This window comes from Aricia agestis, chromosome 17, assembly GCF_905147365.1.
Source record: "Aricia agestis chromosome 17, ilAriAges1.1, whole genome shotgun sequence".
In the NCBI taxonomy this organism is placed as follows: Eukaryota; Metazoa; Arthropoda; class Insecta; order Lepidoptera; family Lycaenidae; genus Aricia; species Aricia agestis.
In genome coordinates, this window is record NC_056422.1 from 13,138,995 (window position 1) to 13,162,600 (window position 23,606).

General features: G+C 37.8%; 1 protein-coding gene across 2 annotated transcripts in view; it reads right to left on the reverse strand.

Moving 5' to 3' along the window:
• Window positions 1-3,747: 3,747 nt before the first annotated feature.
• Window positions 3,748-23,606, reverse strand: part of LOC121735161 — a 140,463-nt gene continuing 120,604 nt past the window's right edge. The window contains exons 6-11 of one of the 2 annotated variants that reach the window (XM_042125839.1): window positions 8,448-8,620; window positions 7,972-8,176; window positions 7,304-7,637; window positions 6,098-7,130; window positions 4,246-4,248; window positions 3,748-4,062 (exon numbers count right to left, since the gene is read on the reverse strand). In XM_042125839.1, coding sequence (XP_041981773.1) covers window positions 3,896-4,062; window positions 4,246-4,248; window positions 6,098-7,130; window positions 7,304-7,637; window positions 7,972-8,176; window positions 8,448-8,620 — 1,915 coding nt within the window. In that variant the 3' untranslated portion in view covers window positions 3,748-3,895. The remainder of the gene's footprint in view (window positions 4,063-4,245; window positions 4,249-6,097; window positions 7,131-7,303; window positions 7,638-7,971; window positions 8,177-8,447; window positions 8,621-23,606) is intronic. The other variant, XM_042125840.1, reaches the window with a different exon arrangement.

The window sequence follows — 23,606 nt, forward strand, 5'->3', positions numbered from 1 at the left end:
TATCAGATCGAAGTATCAGAATTGGGACCAAATAAGTAGTTTATATACTTAACGAATGTGTTTTTAAACAAATGCAAAAAATATGTTTCAGTTAGTCAAGTATTAACAGATTTTATAATATGATATAAAATAAGTAGTAACACTCATAATATGATTCTTATGTTACAATGTCATTCCTATAACGCTTTGCAAAATATGATAACATACATTATATTAAGTATATGATAATGCACTAAATATTTGCACCTGTTTCATGATTTTAAAATTTCTAATAAACACAATTTTAAATAAAACATGTTAAAATAATACAAACCCTAAAATTAGGCGACGTTTTTCATTTTAACTTTTTATCAGACTAGCCTGCTTTTACCATTGCTAAACTCGATTTCATGCTTAAGTTTTGACAATCAGAATTTTAGTTTTTCTGTAACCTGAACAGGTTTCATAGAACCTTCTAACTGTCGCACTCAGAGTGGAACACTAATTACTTAAATGTAATTAAAAAAAATTGACATAAGCCCCATACATTATCTGTCAAACTTTTCATTAAATTGAAGGTTAATCATAATTAAATGTCTCTGAGCACGGCAGTCAGACAATATATATATATATATTATATATATATATATATATATATATATATATATATATATATATATATATATATATATATATATATATATATATATATATATATATATATATATATATATATATATGTATATATATATATACATATATATATATATATGTATATATATATATACATATATATATATATATATATTATATATATATATATATATATTGGAATCTCGGAATCGGCTCCAACGATTTTCATGAAATTTAGTATATAGGGGGTTTCGGGGGCGATAAATCGATCTAGCTAGGAATCATTTTCAGAAAATGTCTTTTTATTCGTATTTTATCGATAATCGATAAACTGAAAAATATGACTCTTCCTGACATCTATTGGCGAATAATAATACTATTTTGTTGGCAACTAATTGTTTTAACGACCAGTAGATGGCGTTATTCAGTAGCACGAAGTCATGGTGTTTGCTATACCGAGCTAAGCTCGGTCATCCAGGTACTGAAGATTTTGGCAATACATTATCTGTCAAACTCTTCACTAAATTCAAGTTAAAGGGGCCGGGTGCCATTGAAATTCTCATACATACGTAATACCAAAATCATTTTCTCATACGAAAATATTTAACACGTTTGAGTTATTTTTCAGCTTAAAATAGTAATTACCCTAGGTTCCTGATTAAAAAATTACTACTAAATATTTCACAAAAAAATATAGTAAAATACAAAAAAAAATATATAAATAAACTAGCTGTTGCCCGCGACTTCGTCCGCGTGGACTTTAGTTTATAGCTGTTGTTCTCGTACATCGTTTAGCGCCAATCAGAAAAGTATATTGTGTGGGAACCGCACATTTTTCCGGGACAAAGACATTCCTTGTCCCTGATTCAAATTAGTATCTCCAATCTCATCAAAATAAATAAAAATTTTATTGTGCGGGAACTGTACATTTTCCGGGACAAACTTAGTATTCCTTGTCCTTTCCCGAGACTTAAGGTATCTCTATACCAAATTCCATCAAAATAGATTGAATAGTTTACGTGCAAATTTTATTTTCTTTTTCGGGACTCAAAGTCTTCTCTTCATCTTTATACCAAATTTCAGCAAAATGGGTCCAGCCGTTTACGCGTGATATCGTGACCACGCGAAAATTAGATATTCACAGACAAATTAGTGCACAAAAAATAGCCTATGATCCTTCACGTGGTCTACTTCTTATCTGTGCCAAATAATAGAAACAATTCTCCAGTAGTTCGTGAGATAAGCCCTTTCAAATAATTTCCCCCGTTTTTTTTACATTTCCTATATTTCTTCGCTCCTGTTAGTCTTAGCGTGATAAAATATAGCCTATAACCTTCCTCGATAAATGGGCTATCTAACACTGAAAGATTTTTTCAAATCGGACCAGTAGTTCCTGATTAGCGCGTTCAAATAAGCCCTTTCAAATAATTTTCCCCGTTTTTTCCACACTTTCCTCTATTTCTTCGCTCTTATTAAACTTAGCGTGATAAAATATAGCTTATAGCCTTTCTCGATAAATAAGCTATCTAACACTGAAATATTTTTTAAAATCGGACCAGTAGTTCCTGAGATTAGCGCGTTCAAATAAGCGCTTTCAAATAATTTCCCCCGTTTTTTTCACACTTTCCTCTATTTCTTCGCTCCTATTAGACTTAGCGTGATAAAATATAGCTTATAGCCTTTCTCGATAAATGAGCTATCTAATATTGAAAGAATTTTTCAAATCGGACCAGTAGTTCCTGAGATTAGCGCGTTCAAACAAACAAACAAACTAACTAACAAACTCTTCCGCTTTATAATATTAGTATAGATGGTAAATTTACTACAAAATATTTAAATACCAAATTTTTTTTAAAGGCTAAATATTTTGTAGTATTTTTTTACGCAGGAACCTAGGTAGTTACTATCAACCGTTATTTGGTTAATATACACACTCTTTAATAATAGAAGTCACAGTTAATTTCAATAATAACTTTGAAACATGTATTTTTACGTTTAGCACAAAAGTAGCACTGTCCTACAGTGTTCACGACTTAAGTACATATTATTAACCATAATTACATTTACTTAACTTCAAATTTATATATTCAGGGCCAATATAAAAATAGATATGTACCGAACATGTTCTTCGAAAAGTCTAAGCTGTTAAAAGATTGTCTCATGGTTGTATGTTTTATACAATGTCTAATAAATGATTCCTAAGCGACGTTCAGAGGCCCAATTCTCAACACTCGAACTTCTCGTACGCACGATGTGTACGCGAAGTGCGAACTTACAATAAAATAAATATCGCAAAAATTGGGCCTTTGCTGTGCTAACGTCGTTAATATTGCGTGACTGCTGAGACATGTTCAATACTCGAGGACGTGATATTTGGCTATTATATTATGTGAAGAAAAAATAGTTAAAAAAAATAATATCAATTAATCACTGAGTAGCTTAAAGTTAAATAATTATTTACCCAACGCATGGACACCACGCGAGTGAAGGGTAGCGGAGCAGTGTTTCTTTGGTGGCGCACGGCGCCGCGCCGGCCGCATAGTATGCCTACTTGCCTAGCCGCGTAATTTACTTAGAGTGGGTTGCAACTTGCACCAACTTACTTTAACTATAAAAAAATGCCAAATGAACTGTCAAATCTCTAGTAAAAGTCAATAATGGACGCCATATTTGACTTTAACCTTAACCTATAACGCCTCTGGTGCAACCCACCCCTAGTGTCCATGATTCATTTATTTAATGGGAAATTCGGACAAAAATTAAGTACCTAATTTTATTACATAATTGTAATGAGAATCGAGTACAGAGTACTCTCCTTAAGTATTGAACATGTCTCATCACTCACCAGTCACCAGTCATGTTGTATAATGTATAATAATCATTATGATCATTTATCGGTCCGATTGTTTGTACAACTATTATTTGACTTCAATTATTTCACAATAATTAAAAGTCTAGTTAATTTTAAGTAATCACGCAGGACTTTTAAATATTGTTAATGACAAATTATAAAAAATAGTCATCTATTTATGTCAATGATAGCTGACGATTAAGTCATTACAATGTAGGTAATGAGGGATTTTTGGACTTTGGTGCTATGTAGCCGTAGGGTCTATCGTGTCAATTGTCGCGTCAAACAGCTGTCATGTGTCACGAAATAGCTTCCTGTCTGACACGACATTTGACACAAAAGACCCTACCCTCCCTCTGGTGGCAAAATGCAAACGATATATCGACAACCCCCATTAACTATATCCGATATATCGGTCCGATATCGTCCCGACTAAGTGTCGCAGACCGACGCGAGCGCGGCGCGACCGGCGTACTCTCGCCCCGAGCGCGGGCGAGCGGCGTGGCGGTCGTCGGAGCTGAAGGACGACACCGACAACGACTCCATGTAGTCCGACGTGTCGGACGCCGAGCTGCTCTGTCGGACCGACTCGCAGTCGCCTGGAATAAAGAAGATTTTGTTACAACTTGCCAGGGAATATCAAAGATTGATTTACAATTTGACTGATTGCAGTGTATGATAAACAGTTGACGGACCTATGTCATTTGGTCGGATTATGTCAAATCAATGTAAGTCGGTACCTGTCAGCTGTGTTTGACCAAACTCGAACTACGTAAGTCTACCATCTGCCTATGAATCAACTTCTTCGATGGTACATGACCTTATTAAAGGATGTTTAAATTTCCATTTACTGGATAAATCTTTTACACATTTTAACATAATACAAATTAAGTATTACTTGGCAAACTTATTATGTACTTTGACTGGATAAACGTATTCATTTTACATAATTACCATCCTAATTAGTACACAGAGTTCCAGCTAAGTTGGGAACTCGAGACTTGCTACATAATACGCGCTAATTAATAAGGATTTAGAGTTTATTCGCGTTAAGGTGACGCCGCGTTAAAGTAAAAAACCGTGTTGGATATGTTTTAGATTGCTTGTTTTCTCGAGACAAAACAAGACGAGAGAAAACAAGCAATGGAACAGCACAAAATGGAAAGGGCGTAGCGAGAAAATGGTTTTTGTCGCGTAATTCAAAAACCATAAATACATTTCATATAAGCTATGTGCAAATGTAAAGAAATTTGGAAGATTAAATCACCCACCTCTGTCAGTTTGCAAAATAGGAATCCCCTTTTTTTACAGAGGTCTTTTTGATTGATTATTCTGTATAATAAAAGTTGACCAATCGTTTTATGCTATGGGTAATTCAAAGACAAAGACATGATGAATACTGACAATGAACTTTAATTTCATTAGCTTTAGTAATTGCTGAGAAAAATCGACATCGCTACAGCCAAATTATCGAGGCGTCGCCTTAAGTTTGAAGTAAATCACCTGCTATGGCGAATTATAACTAAACCGTCCTAGACCGGATAAATGGCGTACTTTTTAGAGTACCGTACCCAAAGGGTAAAAAGGGACCCTATTACTAAAACTTCGTTGTCTGTCCGTCTGTCTGTCTGTACGTCGCCAGGCTGCATCTCAAGAACCGCTATAGACTTCTGAAATTTTTACAGATTGTGTGTATCTATTGCCGCTATAACAACAAATAAGTACTAAAAACAAAATAATATTAAGATTTAAGGGGGGCTCCCATACAACAAACGTAATTTTTTTGCTATTTTTTGCTCGATATCAATAATGGCAATAGCTAGGAACTTTAAATATTCACAAAATACTCAATTGTATTTATACTTTAATAACTATTTAATAATTAATAATAAAATTTAAATAAAATAAATAATTGAGGGGGGCGCCCGTACAAAAAAAATCATTTGGTTACCTATTTTTGCTTTATAATGGTACGGAACCTCCGTGCGCCAGTCCAACTCGCACTTGGCCGATTTTTAGTAGTATTTGCTTACCAAGAAATGAGTTTCTATCGGGTACGTTGCGACGGATTGCGAAAAGACCACGGCGCCTTTATTTTGGAGATATTAATAGTCTCCAATTCAATTTTTGTTCGTTACATTGACCAAAATTATTTTAACTCATAGTGTTCATGTTTAATATTATATTGATATACGTTGACGCCGATACACAATCCCCCTTAGATACTAATAAACGTTGTATAAGATTTCAATAGTTGTACAGTGTTTTGTTCCTGTCACACAAGTGACATTTTTAATTGGATTGAAGAAGACAAAACACTGTATAACTATTCAAAGCTTATACAGCGTTTATTAGTAAGTGGGTATGTAAACAATTTTTGCGGTTTATTTTTTACTGGGATTTCGCAAATATATACAGCAACCACTAACGGCCGTTCCCAATATTTGATCTATCTCTGGTTTTGCCCTACTAGAGATAGGAATAGCTCACAATTGACATAAAATATATGTCTCCAATGTCTAATGTGAGCTATTCCTATCTCTAGTAGGGCAAAACCAGAGATAGATCAAATATTGGGAACGGCCGTAAAAGTAAAATATGTTACTCAAATCGATAAGAACATAACAAACTTACCATTAGTCTTTTTTCTTCTCGTCAAAGTGTCGACGTCGCAGGAGTTAGATTTGGTCATCGTCGCGACCTCTTCAAACTGGAATGTCAGGTTCTTCATCGGATCCGATGAGTTGGACTTCACGAATGGTCCATGAACTGGTGTGAGAGAGTTCCTCATAGTCTTGTTTTTTAGATGCTTCTTGTAGGACTTGGCATTCGTCACTGGCATTTCAAATTCATTGAAGTCTCCCTTATGATGTTTCAACGATCCAGTAGATACCCCGGAGTCGTTGGAACTGGACGAATCTCTGTTTTTGTCGGATTTGCTGGGCACACTTGATGACCTTCGGATTTTAACCACGTCTTTAAACCGCGCCACCAGAATGTTCTCAGTCTTCGGTTCGGGAACCTTGAAGGTATCTTTACCTGTCGGGATGCCCTCGTTTATGCACTCTGTTTTGGATGTCCGCCTTATGACAGTTGGCGTCATGCATACGCGAGGGTTATAGTTGAAGTCATCGTCGTGTCTTTTAGTGAAGTCTGCTGAGCTAGATCTTCTTGTGCTCATGGTATTGTCTGTGTCCGAGTGCGTTGGGTCTGAGACGTGGCTGATTCTGCTGATGTTGTCGGAGTAGTTCTTACTGGTGCTCGAGTAGCTGTTCTCAAGCGGCTCCATGGGCATATAGTTGAGATGGTCGGTGCAGCAGTCCGTTTGATGGACGGTAGTAGCTGTGGACATGTCATCGTGTTCGGGTATATCCTCTAACGCGTCCAGTTCTTCTTGGCTGAATCCGGCGCTTCGAAGGATTCTCAGGGAGCTTTCAAATTCTTCTAGCGTAGCTCTGTCGATGTTGGCATAGTTGCTGAGGTCTAAGGTTTTGGCTGGGGTGACGTTGACGTAGTTGGAGTTGCTATCGCTAGTATCACAATTGTTGTTTTGCGTCTGGTTGTCGTCTGGCGCGGGTTCGGCGCAGCCGCAGGGTCTACCGATGAGGCATTTTAGTTTCTTTGGTGTGTCGTACAGGCTAGCTGCGGAGGCATCTCCAGGATGCTCCTGAAAGTAAATATTTGATACATAAGTGGCATGTTTATACCTAGAAGGTTTAGAAAAACTTAATAGATATTTAAGGTATTCTATTAGCGTCTGGACAAGGTATCAAGGTATTTAGAAAATACAGGATCCAAATTGTATAACCCCATTTTGAATGCAGGACATGTGTAGCTTACCTGTATTAAAGGCATTGGCATCTTTGGCACGTCATAATTCTCGTAGGGCCCGTTGAACTTCTTGCGACAGCAACACGGCTTGGGCTGCTGCCAGCACTGGCAAGTGTTCCCGGTCTTCACTGGCACGGTCGGCGTGCAGCAAGCTACTGGACTGGAACGTTTGGAGTCGAAGCTCTTGTCCAGCATGCAGCCTCTTGGTACAGAGTACTCTGAGGCACTGCCACTGGATCGCGAGTATATGGACGCTCGGTCGGAGTCTGACCGCTTTTCGAGGATGTTCTCCATCGTCCAGACCGGTGACATGAGCGAGCCTGGCGTGTTCATTGTTGATGACCTGAAATGTTTAAGAAAAAATTTAATATTTTTAATCTTTGAAATATTATCTTTCTGGGATAACTCATCGAATTTGGTCACGTCATATTCAAATTAACAAAGGCTTATACAATTTACTTTCCATTCTATCCAGCTTATCGGAAATAAGAATAATAATAATTTCATTCTTAATTCTTACTGTTTGAGATAACATTAATTACTTAAATAAACATTAATATATAAAACTTCACTCTACATTTTAAGAGTTTTGCGCCATTGGGTAGAGTACCTTTAGTGAGCACTGAGCAACACTAGGTGAAGCATTCCACTTCTCATTCTAGGACCTATTCACATACCTCGTCAAATGGCTGATCTTGCCGATGCAGCTGGAGCACCTTGGCAGGGAGGTAGGTCGTCGTCTATCCTCGCTGTCGATGCTGCTGTCCAGGTCGGACAGGCAGTGCATGGTCTGGCTGTTGGGCGCCCACGGGGATGAGGAACGGAGGGACTGGTTGAAGTCTTCCATACAGGAACTGGTGTCCGAAAACCGCTTTTCTAGGACTGAAAGAGATTAAGTACAGTTAGCGATTGAGTATGCAGCCAAAGGTTTGGCAATAAGCTGAAAGTTGCTGGGGATCAATTCTCGTACTTCAAATCTTAAATCGTTTTTTGCACTGTTCAGCTGACGGCCGTTTCCTTTTCCTATTGGATACTGAAATAATCTATGTCTCCACTCCAAGGGAACATCTGTGGTTTGTTTTTTCAGCAGTTGCAACTTTTGCAATTGCTATGAACGGATCATAGAATATCCGCAACTTACAACCAGTCTTACCTGACCCGCTCCTCGACGCAATGCTCAGGCGCGACTGTGCCTCATGTGAATGGAGGGTGAGCAGGTCGGTGAGTTCCCTCCCCCCGTCGGCCGCAAACACGAACAGCCCCGCCCCCCGCCCGCACCGGGATCCCCCCTCCACACAGAACCGGGAGTCCACCACGCCGAATTTCCTGGAAAGAAAGGGGTTTTGTGATAAACATGATGATGGCAGGTGTAATGTAGGAAGATACATAAGTTTTTAAAGGTTATGGAACCACGCCGAATTTCTTGGATAGAGAGGGGTTTTGTGAGAAACTTGATAATGGTGGGCAAAAAGGGAAATACATAAGTTTTTAAAGGTTACAGTGTGCGAGAGTGTGGACTTACGGGTGGGACAAAGAGTACCCACACGTAGCCACAAATTATTATCGCTATCCAAGAAATTTGTTCGTAGGTAGATGGTGAATCTACGTCATTTGATCAGGTTTTACCAACTCCAGTCGATAGATTACTACTAACTACTTAGTACTAACATATTACTGTCATTGACTTTAAACCAGACTAAGTAACAGGTCCGCCATCTTAGATCTATCGATGAATCTCTGATGGTACTTTATAACGAATGATGTTGCGGGCAAGATCATAATATTATTTTCAACATACATTTCTCGCATCAAAGCGTTATGAAAGGGAACAAATAAAAATTATAAACGACGCAAAAATTTTGAAAAATATTTTATATCAGTGTTTGAGCCGTTAAAAAAATACTCTTATCGAAACACACCAATGTTGGCAGCGCATAAAATCAATCAATTAAAGCACGCGGGCTGATTTATAACAACACAATCCCATCAGACAATTATAGCTACCGGGTATGACGGGTTTATACACCGTGTGAAACTGCCTTTATGAAATGCTGAAAATATCGATAAAGTTACATTTTTTTCCTACTAGATGACCAGCGGGGCTAAAATGGTCACATTTAGCAATATCTCTCAATCAATTCAGCAAATGAATTGTCAAAATTGTCAAACTGACAAATGTCAAATTAGTACGAATTACTTGACATGAATTGCAAGCAGACTATGCAAGTCTTTGAGATTTAAAAAAAAATGAATCATATTATGATTCATAATATGATTCTCCAAAGCGACCATTTAAGCCCCGCCGGTGAACTTCGTATCACTTCCCTGCTATTATCAACCTTTCCTGGAGTTCCAGTATGGGTATAGATTTTAACACCCCACTAATAAAATATTCACAGAGCAAATAACTTTACAAGTTTTGCTTGTCCTTGTCTGGCACATTGGAAAAGTCACAATATAACAGAGAAAGACACAGAATTTGTGCGTAATTATTGAAGAGGTAGATAAGTATTTTATGCAATCCACTGGGGTTCAGAATCAGCTTTCAAACAAAAAATAATCGGCCAAGTGCGAGTCGGACTCGCGTACGAAAGGTTCCGTACCGTTATAGAGCAAAAATAGGCCAAAATTGTATTTTTGTATGGGAGCCCCACTTAAATTTTTATTTTATTTTAATATTAAGTATAATTAAATATTAAAGTAAACATTAATATGTTTACTTTAATATTTAATTGTTATAATTAACAAAGGACTTTGTAAATAAATTCAAGTGCCTACCTTCAAGTGCCATTATTGATATTAAGACAAAAAAAATCGCATTTGTTGATATCATTTTATTTTATTTTTAGTATTTGTTGTTATAGCGCCAACAGATATACACAATCTGTGAAAATTTCAGAAGTCTAGCTATAGCGGTTCTTGAGATACAGCCTGGAGACACGCAGACAGACGGACAGACGGACAGACATCGAAGTCTCAGTAAACCAAAAACTAGACAAATACACACACAGACAGACAGACACACAAACTTATAACACCCCTCTTTTTTGTCGGGGGTTAAAAATGTACAGTTTATTTTTTTATCGAAAATGACGGCAGATCTTAAATGCTTGCCTAGTGCCGAAGTTGGGAGCTAGTTGCGAGCGCGACCGTATTTAAATTGATTTTCTTACTTTGCACTTGGTAGTTGTTTAAATCGCACGAATTGTACGAATGTAGAGTTGCCGTGTTCACGTTAAATGTAGCCTATGTGAGGTTAAATATAGCGTATGTGTGGTGTGCGGTTTAATCTACCTCGCGTTCCGTCAGACAGTTATGAGAAGTTGCGGCTTACATTTTGCCTGTGGCTTTATTTGAGCTGGTTTTATAATTAAAACCTAAGAATATTGTTATTATATTTTTTAAGCTAGTTAGGTGTCGAAGAAAATATTTTCACAACACAACAACAACTTTGTATGTTCAACGATAACTCAGCCGTTTGTTAACGTAATTTATAACGTACGTGATTTTTAACGTAAAACTTCCTAATTACCTCCCTAATAAAATTAAAACTCAATCAAATCTTAAACTCGGATCAAATTAAGCAGCACTTAAAACGAAAGCGTGTTTAATTATTCATTAATTTAGTCCTACGGGTGTTGTCATTAGTGTAACGGAATTAATTAAAGTTATTGAATAAACATTGTAGTTGATGGGTTTGAGTAATAGCTCCCTGAGGCCCACTTAGAGCCAATTTCACCAACCTATGTTTGTTAAATCCTAACGAGGCATTACTTAACGGAGCTTAGAAAATTAAACAGACTGTTAAAATACTTGTGTCCCACAGTAAAAATTTAACAGCGGATTAGTAAATGCAATGTTAAGTGAACAACGAGTGAACAACTATCAATTCGTTCATTCTTGTTATAAGGCGAAGAAATTGCAATGTACAAGATTAATACGACAAGTTTGCTGCAATGTGTCACTTTCTTCCATAGTAGTATAATAGTAGATAATGCGACCAAATTAAAATATCACTGATCGCATACATTTGTTACGCTATTATAGTTCTTCTTAATTTACCAGGTTAATAATTATTATCTGTCAAAGCTGAAAACATGAATCATAATACAAACTTTTATTTACATATTTCGGTTTGGTAATTTTGATACAAGTTAGTATATTTGCAATGTCAAGGAAAATCTGAAGGCTGAATTTTTGGCAAAGTGAAAATAAATAATTATTCATAACTATGAAAATAATTAATAATAAGGACGTAGCGGAAACATGGCGGAAAGACACAAAAGTCAAAACAGATTCTTTTATTGATATTGCATATTATTGTCTTTGAAAGTTGTTATTTTGACTCATATAACAGCCTGTTAAATATTTAACGGACCTCCATAGCAGGAATTAAATTTAACACCGTGTTAGGTGATTTAACATGACATTAGGGCATGGTGGAACGCTCGATAGCTCTAACAGGCCATTAACTGATTTAACAAGCCATTATTTATTTAACATTGCTTGATGAAACTGGGTCTAAATCTGGTTAAGTTAATTGTTGATTAAATATAATGTTATCTCGTATAATATAATATGAAAGAGAGAATATTTTGAGAAAGGATTAGATCTTACAAAAACTGGTGACTGGTGACTGTGCCTCATCCTTATGAAAAAATTGACGAAAATAATATTATTGTACAGTGTACTAGAATCAAGATGACTGATGATGAAAATCCGCTTATCACGCGCGAACCGTACATTTTTTCGGGATAAAATGTAGGTAAGTAAGACTCAAAGTATGTCAGCACTTAATTTCACCAAAATCGGTCAAATATCAAGATTCAAGACTTATTAATTAATACTTAATGTTACTAATACCACTATACTTTTAATTAAGTCTAAAGTCATTATAATCCGGGGCTAATCAGTGAACTAACCCTTAGCCCCGGCGTAATCCGGGGCGAGGGCGGCCCCGGAAGTTGGGCTAAGAACTCACATTTCATTTTTATCTCCTTTACGCCAATTAAGGGTTCGGGCCCTTAAAACTTTGATGAAAACGTTTAGGCTGCTCATCATCAGCTCTAATGATGCCCGCAACTCTTTTGTGCCAAAATTAAATTAACGCGTGGGAACCGTTCATTTTGCCGGGATAAAAAGTATCCTTAGATGCCCTTTCGAAGTATCTTACATATTATCTTACTATCGAATGGGCTGGCTCGACCGGAGGAATACCACGTTCTCACAGAAAACCGGCGTGAAACAGTGCTTGCGCTGTGTTTCGCCGAGTGAGTGATTTTACCGGAGGCCCAATTCCCTACCCTATTCCCTTCCCTACCCTCCCCTATTCCCTTCCCTTCCTTACCCTCCCCTATTACCCTATTCGCTCTTAAAAGGCCGGCAACGCACTTGCAGCTCTTCTGATGCTGCGAGTGTCCATGGGCAACGGAAGTTGCTTTCCATCAGGTGACCCGATTGCTCGTTTGCCCCCTTATTTCATAAAAAAAAACTTTCAACGGAATCGGTTCAGCGATTTGGGCGAGAAGAGGTAACAGACAGTGAAGAGGTTTCTTACGCCGGTTCTTCTCGCCGGGTTAGTTCCCGAACCGGTGGGAGGCATCTTAGTTTTTTCGTTCTTTCTACGATGTTCAAAAAGAGTATTTATGATACCTATTTTGAATAAAAATATATTTTATTTTATTTAAATAACAGATAAAAGGGTATCACAGAAATACGATGGAGTTTTTATGATCGACAATACTTTTGCAACTCCTCTGAAGTTTGCTTTAAATGATAAAGCTGAAACATTATAACTCATCATCGGCTCTAATGACGACGAAATGCGCCAAACCTCGATTATCGCGCGGGAACCGTACATTTTCCGCAAAAAGTATCCTATGTCCTTTCCCGGGACTGAAAGTATCTCCAAACAACAAAATCGGTTCAGCAGCGAAGAGGTAACAGCGGGGCTAAAATGGTCACATTTAGCAATTCCTCTCAATCAATTCAGCAAATGAATTGTCAGAACTGTCAAACTGACGAATGTCAAATTAGTACGAATTACTTTACATGAATTGCAAGCAGAGTGACCATTTTGCGATTTAAAAAAACTGAGCCTCAGAGTTTTATAAAGTAAGGAGTGTTTTATAAAGTAAGTAATTTATATTAGTTATTCGTATATTGTACAGCATGCAATATGCATCAAAGTCCTGAAGCACCTTCACTGTGATGCAAATCATGCAAACACTTCAGCACAGTCTGTGGACGGGCCGATCGCATGCACACAGCCAGAGTATACTCCTATCGGCACTTGATATGCACCAAAACCGCATGGTTTTCGGTCAAGTAACGCTTTGTCTTTAAACTAGGCTATTTCGTATTATACAGCAGAAGACTATGTATGTGTCGCAGCCAACTGGTTTAAACTTTGCTATTAAGAGCCTGCTGTCAGAAATATCAAAGCACGCTAGCCCCGCCTACACACCCCGCTATCCTCCAATTCCATGAATCGTGCCACCGAGCATTGTGCTTTGCGCTGCAGCTAATAGTGAACAATATCGCGTAAGCCGAAATTAGTTTATTTCGCGGGAACCGCACATTTTCCAGGATGTTCTATGTCTCTTCCGGGAATAGACTATCTATACTAATATTATAATTGGAAAGAGATTGTTTGTTTGTTTGTTTGAACGCGCTAATCTCAGGAACTACTGGTCCGATTCGAAAAATTCTTTCAGTGTTAGATAGCCCATTTACCGAGGAAGGCTATAGGCTATATTTTATTACGCTAATACTAATAGGAGCGAAGAAATTGAGGAAAGTGTGGAAAAAACGGGGGGAAATTTTTTAAAAGGGTTTATTTGAACACGCTTTCTCAGGAACTGCTGGTCCGATTTCAAAAAATATTCCAGTGTTAGATACTTAGCTCATTTATCAAGAAAAGCTATAAGCTATATTTTTCACGCTGAAACTAATGGGAGCGAAGAAATAGAGAAAAATGTGGAAAAATGGGGGAAATTATTTGAAAGGGGTTATTTGAACGCGCTAATCTCAGGAACTACTGTAGGCCTACTACGAAACCGTTTTGAGACTCAAACAATCGGACGAGAATGAAGCGTCTTGCTCTAACAACGTCATTTTACGTTTGTTAGAGTTGGACGCAACATTCTCGTACGATTGTTTGAGTCTCAAAACCGTTTCGTGGTATGGGCCCTGGTTCGATTTTGAAAAATTCTTTCTTTGTTAGATAGCCCATTTATCAAGGAAGGCAGGCTATATTTTATTACTCTAAGACTAATGGGGCGAAGAAGTAGAGGAAAATGTGGAAAAAACGGGGAAATTATTTGATAGGGCTTATCTCACGAACTACTGGAGCAATTTTTCTGTTATTTGGCACAGATAAGAAGTAGACCACGTGAAGGATCACAGGCTATTTTTTGTGGACTAATTTGTCTGTGAAATATCTAATTTACGCGGGCGAAGCTGCGCGGAACGTTATATTTCGCGTGGTCACGACATCACGCGTAAACGGCTGGACCCATTTTGCTGAAATTTGGTATAAACATACTTTGAGTCCCAAAAAAGAACATAGGATAAATTTTGTCCCGTAAAAATGTAAGGTTACTGCACAATATACTTTTATGATTTGCGCGTAAACTATTCAATCTATTTTGATGGAATTTGGTATGGAGATATTTGGAGTCTCGGGAAAGGACAAGGAATACTATAAGATATATTATATATAGTTCTAATATACTATATATAATACTAATCTATTGTGATGAAATTTGGCATGGAGATTGGAGATACTAATTTGAATCTGGGACAAGGAATGTTTATTGTCCCGAAAAAAAGTGCGGCGGATAAAATGACTCAATTACCGTACATTACGGGAACAACTATAAACTAAAGTCCACGCGGACGAAGTCGCGGGCAACAGCTAGTAGTCTATACAATAATTTCCTAATTGGTTGAGCGATTAACGCGTGACAGATAGTTTCAGTCCGTCTCCGATGCTTTGTCGATTTTGATACAATTTGGCACAAATGTAGATATAACGGAAACGAAGCACTTTCCGCAATATTAATAGCACATTAAGTCGCGCGTAATATCAAGTCAGTTTAGCTTTTCAGATTCGCGGTTTTCGTTATTCAAATATTATAACGTACAAATTTTAACGCACAAGCGAAATAAAGGTACAATTTACTGAAATGTAATTTTAACCCAATACAATAAATTTCTACACAAAAAAAGAAAACCGAATTGCTCGACACGGCGCGCCTGATCGAACTTTTTCAACGGGGTTTTCATTTCAACAATCGGCCATGTTTTATTCATGTGTGTTGGCGGGAAAATTATAATTTGCCGCCAAAACTCAATATTTGCGACTCCATGTTTGATTTTTGTTAATATTCGTTCTTCTCATTGAGTTATTTAAAGTACTATGGTCAGAATAGACAGAATTAGTCTATTGTGCTATGGTTTTTCTATACTTTTTTACGCGTAAAATAACACACCAAAGTAAATAAAGTTATAAACATAATTTTTATCTAATGTGATCAGATCTTTCAATGACACTTTTCATTCCATATGAACACAGCCTAATGTCCAGATCGTTCTGGAGATAACCTTTTTTTTTTTTTTTTTAAAGAGGGGAAATGCATTACGCATCCCCGGCCCTCTCGGGGGAAAGGACAGGGGTATGTCGGACTCCCTCCGCAGAGGTTTACCGACTTCCGGCACCACAATCACTGCAGCAGCCTATGCCGCCGCCTGTCTTCACCGAGAGGCACCCCGCCACCGGGGAAGCCTATCTCCTTCTGGAGATAGGCTTCCCCGGTGGCGTATGAACGTACGCTTACATTTTAATGACCCATTCCACCGACCATCATGTAGATCGTAGGATTCGTAGGCCGTAGCCATATGATTATTATTAATCCTTTCGCCTCACATGAACATACTTAGCCTTACATTCACCCATTTTTTAATGGAACGTACCCTTACATTTTTATGACAAGTAGCTCAACCATGAGTTTAAAGCCTTAGTATTTCCTACAGCTGCCCATGTAAACGTGGCCCTATATTTTAATGCCCAATTTATCGATGTGTGGACATAGCCTTATAATAATTTTTCCGTCCCATGTAAACGTACCCTTACGTTTTAATGACCGCCCATGTGAACACGTCGTAACTCCATAATCCGGGATTAGCTGGTGCTGTGACTTCAGCCCTCGTGAAATATGCGAGAGAAATATCTATTAGCACAAGATTATGTTGTAAACAAAACAATTTATTGTTTATAGTGACCTAAGAGTTTTAGAGTATACCAGTTCAAAACATAATACTACGGCGTTTGTCTTAGGGTCAGTACGTAGGTCAGTTCATATTGAATAGGAGGTGAATGGTGATGCATAAGTTTAAATAAGCTGTGATTAGAAATTGAAGCAGGCAGCCTGATACCACAGTCACAGATTACTAAATACTAAATAGTTACTAGGCAACCTGTGTCAAAATTAACACTTTCACTTCCACAGTGAACTACAGGTTAACTTTTTTTTATTTCTTTTTTTTTACTTCGCGTTGAAAACACTAAAAACCATTTACAACGGTAGCAGAGCCCTTGTTATTTTTTTTTCTTCTTGTATTTATTAATGTTTCGAAATGCTCATTTTAAAAAAGCTTCGCATCGCCTCGTTTCAATGTGAACTGACCCTTAAATGTCCAATTGACCATCTTAAATATATATTTATTTAATCGGGCTTTGCCCAACCACACATTCCCACCACTGTATCTCCGGTGTCTAATATTTAAGGTAATAGTAACATTTCCAATATGGCCACAATTTGAACGCGCCAAAACCAACATCTCCCGCCGAAATCGGTACTCCCCTCACGTCCACCCAATATTACCCTCATCCACTGAATAACGATTTCTGATGACAATTTACAAGATGGCCACGACCCAGTTAGCTGCACTTTATTACCTAATTTGGCATAATGGTGGTCACTTTTCATGGAAATAGCTATTTCAAGCGTCTACTAATTTCTAATGTTATTATCAAAGATGACAGTTTAAGAAATTTCTTATTAAAGATAAAATTTATAGGTGTCATTAGAAAATTATGCCACCTATGTCAATGTCCAAACGGCCCCAAACAAGAATGATGTGGGGCCATTTATTTGCCCAACTTCCAAGCCTTTGCCCCAATTTTCAAATGCATGTCTATGATTTTTGACGTTACGTTATACCAGCAGTTCTCAAACTTTTTTGGTGGCAGAGCCCTCTTCAAAACCGAAATTTTTGACGGAAGCCCAAAATATTTTTAAGCGTAGTCAATTCATGAAAACCTAAATTGGGACATTGATTAATAGCAGAGGAGCATTTTTATTATTATTGCTAGAATTCTCGCAGACAACCTGCGGAACCCCAGGGTTCTACGGATCACACTTTCAGAATAGCTGTGCTGTACGAAGCAACAAAATGATACCCGTATTCCGTTCGGTCCGATTTTGATGTAACATTCAATTATGTTAATGGGCATTGTCCAAAAAAAAATCACATGTACTTTTTATATATTTTTTCGTTAAAATAGGGTATTTTAAGAATATAAATTAAATAATTTTGAAATTCATTGGCTAGTTTTTTCTCAATAAATTTTTAAAGTTTCGCTCTGACGTCATCACCGGCGGCCAATTGACCTCTGTAGTGTTTTAAATTTCCTTTCAATCTTATTTATAATGGCTGGTTCGTCAAATGCAAGTTCTCATTATGTGAAAGCTGATACGAGGAGCTTACCAAAGTTCGAAATGTAATGTTGGTCGAATGTATTGCTTATTTAACGCCATTGAAGGTCAAACTAAGGTTAAACATATTTGTTCAAAAATATAGGTAACTAATGGGTATTTTTTTCTTTTATATACAGAAAAACGATCACTGACCTTATTCCTCGAAATGTTTTTGTAATGAGCAAAATAAAAAAAAAATGGACAATCCCCATTAGCATAGTAATTATTTCTCACTAGCAGATAATTTACACGTTTGTTCTAAACACTATAATTACTTCATTTACAGCTATGTTGAGCCAATTAAGTTGCGGAAGTCAGGAATTAATGTTCCAGAAAGTCCAGAAACTAATAGTTTCTGACACATACAGATCAGCGGGGCTAAAATGGTAGTATAGCAATTCCTCTCAATCAATTCACAAAATGAATTGTCAAAACTGTCAAAGTCACGAATGTCAAATTAGTACGAATTTGACAATTCATTTTGTGAATTGATTGAGAGGAATTGCTCTAGTACCATTTTAGCCCCGCAGAGAAGAAAGAGGTAAGAAAAGAATGTGGTGTATTTATTTTTGACGAGAAGTTTTTTTTTAATTAAATAAGGGGGCAAACGAGCAAACGGGTCACCTGATGGTAAGCAACTACCGTCGCCCACGGACACTCGCAACATCAGAAGAGCTGCAGGTGCGTTGCCGGCCTTTTAAGAGGGAATACGCTCTTTTCTTGAAGGTTTGCAGGTCGTATCGGTCCGGAAATACTGCTGGTGACAGTTCGTTCCAGAGTTTTACAGTGCGCGCCAGAAAGTTACGCGAAAAACGCACGGTGGAAGACTGCCACTCATCAAGGTGATGAGGATGGTTCGAGTTAACTTCATACTTTACTACACTATACAGCGTGCAACAAAACTAAGTGATAAATAATACTTTAGGGTGTCTATGTGTTTCTTGTGTAGAGTTCACTTTGAAAATAGCAGCACTGAAAAACTTGAGACTTGCTAACTACCTTGAACCCCGACTACCTGGAGTGCCATTCCCTGGGAGTAACTAGAAGGTAGTTACTGCCTTGTACCCCCGTCCAGGAAGTACTCCGGGTGACTTAATGGAATAGTAACAAATTATAACAATTACTATACCCTTAATTTGATTTAGTTCTCAACTAGCATAGAACTATTCAAAGTTGAATCAAACTTATAGAAATTAGAAATGATGATAGTGATTTCTCAAAGTTGGATTAGACCAGCGATTCTCAAAGTGTGCTCCGCGGAACCTTGGGGCTCTGCAAAGGTTCTGTAGCGGCTCCGCGAGCAATACATGAATAATAATTGTTCTTTAAAAGTGTCAAAGTATATCACTCGCGGAGTCCCTGTAAGGGCTCCCGCACACGGGCCACCGGCCACAACCACAAAACGCCGCCGCTACCGGCATATTTCCTGTAGTTTTCATACATTTTATATGGACTCGCCGCACACGGATGACACGGTTGACGCCGGTGACCGCCACACGCTACAAGTCTACAACGATTCACTTTACGACCAATAGACTAGCTTAAAACGGCGTTTGTGGCTGTCGCGTGTGGCCCGCGTGCGGCGACACTTTGCGGAGCTTTGCGGAGCCCCAGAGAGCACACTTTGAGAACGGCTAGTCTAAAGACGAGGGTGATTGACCCTTAACCTGCGAACTGAGGGCTGTCAGCACATTAATCTAAGAACAACGATGCATTATTGTCTTATACAATACGGGCTTCGCTGTGACCGCGGTGGATTTCCGCCCGCTTAGCGAAACGGAAACTAATATATTGTAACTGTATTAAGAGGATACACCAAGGGCGAGAGAAATTGAAAATAGGTATTTGAAAACGTATTGCTGTCTCACCAATCTCTAGTCTCCCACCGCAGAGCGCGATAGAGACAACACGACAAAAGTTCTAATAAAAGAACAGAAAATCTTCGATTCGTTGTCCGCTGATTCCTTCTTCAAAACTTAACCGATTTAAGTACTTTTTTCATTAATTCATGAAGCCCTAAGCGGCCGCATCCGGCCGCAATAACAATAGATAAGCTATTGTGTCTCGTTATTCCACGATCGATTTAAAGTAAGGCTAGAGCTGTGTTCCTATGTTTTATTTTTTTTGTCAGTTTTGTTTTCTGGGTGTTGGAACACAGAGGAAAATCTGGCAATTTTTTTGGGTTTTTGGACGTTCTTATCTTTTTTAATAATAAAATTATGAAAAAAAAAAGAAAACATAGGGACATGCTAATAGTGGCCATAGATATTCAGGAAAAAATCATAACTCTACCGGCATTATCCAGGGAGGAATCAGGGGACAACGTTTGTATGGAGAAACGGCGGTGTGGACTCCTCTTAAGATGGCAGTGAATGTGTTATGTGTGTGCCAAGTGTTAAAAAATGCCTATTATCTCTATTGTAGTGTGTTTATCATTTAGCTCAGAAAGACAACTCTCTAATATTTGAACATGACTCATTGTGTATTGAGGAGGCGAGGCGAAGCGATGTATTTTAGCCCCCGACGAAAAAACAGGGTGGTTATATTTTTTGACGAGTCTGTCTGTCCTTGGCATCGTAGCATTTAAAAGGGTAGACTGATTTTGATCAAGCTTTTTTTGTTTGAAAGCTGATAATAAAAACTTGAGAGGTGTTAAGGGACACCCGAATGGAACGAAGTAATTTCTTATGTTCAAAAAAAACTGTGTAAGTACATGAAATATACTCAAAAAAAAATTAAAAAAAAACGCTATCTATTGACGCCAAGGAATACTAACAACGCGTCAGGTTATTCTCAAAAAACGCCATCTAGTTGATGCACAGGAATACTATCAACGCCCTCTGCCCCCACCATGCAGGTACTAATAAAAAAGTGTCGAAGTCAAATGTCGTTCTGTTTCTCTATTTATCTCGTCGTTTACGCCGAACGCACGATAAGGAACTTCTTTTAGTATTATCGCGAGCAACATCAACCAATAGCTCATCATTTGCCCGCTCAGTGGTAGAAAATTTGGGTTTTTCTATTTCATGTAGGCTTGTAATAAACTTCCAGTAATTTAATTGTTTGAATATTTTGCAATCTGATTCCTGACACTTTTAAATTAAAGAAAAAAGAAAAACAACCGATGCACTGTCGAGTCGTCTGATTATACGGAACCCACACTTAAACTACAATGACAAAACAATTCAGGTTAAAGTAAATACATAAAGCTCTACCTCTTATCCCAGCTATACTCAACCTGCGGCCCGCCAACGCTCGCTTAAATTAAGAACATCTTATAATTCATGCCTACTAGCAAAACAGTGCAAAAATTTGACACGATGTAAGTCGTGAAAATTTTTCGACTTTAAAGTCGCTAATTTTGTACAACTTTATTTTTTTGCCGAAATAGTATTGCTTTTTTATATAACAAATTAAACATTGTCATACGTATTCAGAGTTTCGAATTAATTAGACTACTGGAGATAGGTAAAAATCGTACTCAAAGATTCCGTTACATACATACAGCCCAAGCTCATAAAAGCGTAATAAAAAGGTTGAGTACCACTGTCTTATCCTGTCCTGCGGGGGTTCTATAAGAGTAAACTCATCTGTGAGCTCTGTGTACAGCAGATAATTTCATTATTAGGAGACGGGCGTGCCCATAACAGAACCCGGGAGATTACGCGAGATGAGGAGTAAATAGCAAGAGATAGCGGGGATAGAGGCATTATTAGAATCTTAGAGAAACTATCTACATACCACTTATTATTATTATAGCTGTTTTTGGACACAAATAAGTGGCATTTCAGCACTAACTAAGTGGTAATTCTTTAAATGTAAGTGTCCCTAAATGGAGTTTACTGTTGCTGAAAGAATGACTTTATTTATGTTATCGGAAAATTCATAATACATTCAACCACAGGGCCTGCAGGTGTCAAAAGTAACTTTTTCAGCGCTTCTACTTTCTCAGTAAACTCTATAGTCTATAATAATAATACTCCCCACACCGGTTTCGGTGACGGTGGCCGGTTTCATTGAAACCAGGCCAGCTACGCAGGAGTAATTTTATAGTGCCCAAGTGTGTGCGCAGTACACAAGAGCACTCTCTATTCCTTTACTCTCATAACCCAGTGGGACGGAAGACCGACACGACCGGCGAGAGATCAGGCGCAGGACCGACTTTTTACATGCCCATCCGACGCATGGATCATCTTACTTGTCAGACAATCAGGTGATCAGCCTGCATTGTCCTAACCAAACTTGGAAATAACATGTTTCCAACGCGGGATTCGAACCCACGACCTCCGGAGTCGAGAGCGACGCTCTAACCACTAGACCACGGAGGCGTTTATATAGTCTTAGATACTGTATATTCTATAATATGAGGGGCACAATATACCTTGACGTATTATCACTCAGTTTTGTTAGATCAATACTTACTATAATATTATAAATGCGAAAGTGTGTCCGTCTGTATTTTACCTCATCGCGCCCATACCACTGAAACGATTTTCTTGAAAATTGGTATGGAGATACCGTCCCGGGAAACTTTTATCCCCGACAAATGTACGGTTCCTACGTGATAACGAATTTTGGTGCAACGAGGTTGTGGGCGTCCCGCGTCATCTACATAGTTCTGTATAATTTTGTTCAATATTTGAAGCATTATATCTTTTAATATATAAAAATTTAAAATTATTCTCGTGTCACAAATCACAATGTTAGTTACCGTACTCCTCCGAAACGGCTTTACTGGTTTTTACCCAATTTTATATGTATATTCAGTGGGTCTGAGAATCGGCTACTGGGTACTTTTTATATTGATAAGTGCATTTGTTGAATAAATAATAGTAAATTATTACAACTCGAGACTGACGGCGACCATTGTTGTTGACGTTGCCATGGAGATTGGTGCCATACTTATTTAGTCACTTCAATAAAATAATCTGGGCAAAATACTTTATATGGCAAAACAACCGGGACAGCTAGTGTTTTTATAACATTAAAATGCGACGAAATCGGGTAAGAATTCAGTAAGCTTGAGTTTGTAACTTATAACTTTATATCGCCTAGGGCTCAAGCAGCCCTAATGAGCCCTTTAGATCTTCACCTTTGATCTATATTCTATAGTCTATACCACGGAGCTAATACTAAGAGGAGGTGTTGTAATCAAGTTTCCTTATGAAACGACGCGTGACAAGTTGCGGGGTGAGGGGGTGTCAAGCTCCGCCCACTTCTTAATATTTCATCTATCGGCTAAAAGCAAAACTACAAGCTTAGGTCGATGTTGATGTTACTACGTAGTTCAACTATCTTACACTAGATGTCGTTTTGTCTTGAATATTATGGGACGTACTACGGCCCTGGATATTTTTTACGTTTCAAATAGTTATCATAGGTGACGACAGATGGCGGTTTATAAGTAGTATAATAATAAAAGCTATATAATCACGGTTTTAGCTATTAAATGTGTTTAAGACTAAGTGTATAACGGTTTTCAGTATTCAAGTATGATTATTGTAATAAACTAATGCAAAATTATACGCATTTACGTCTGTATTATCTTT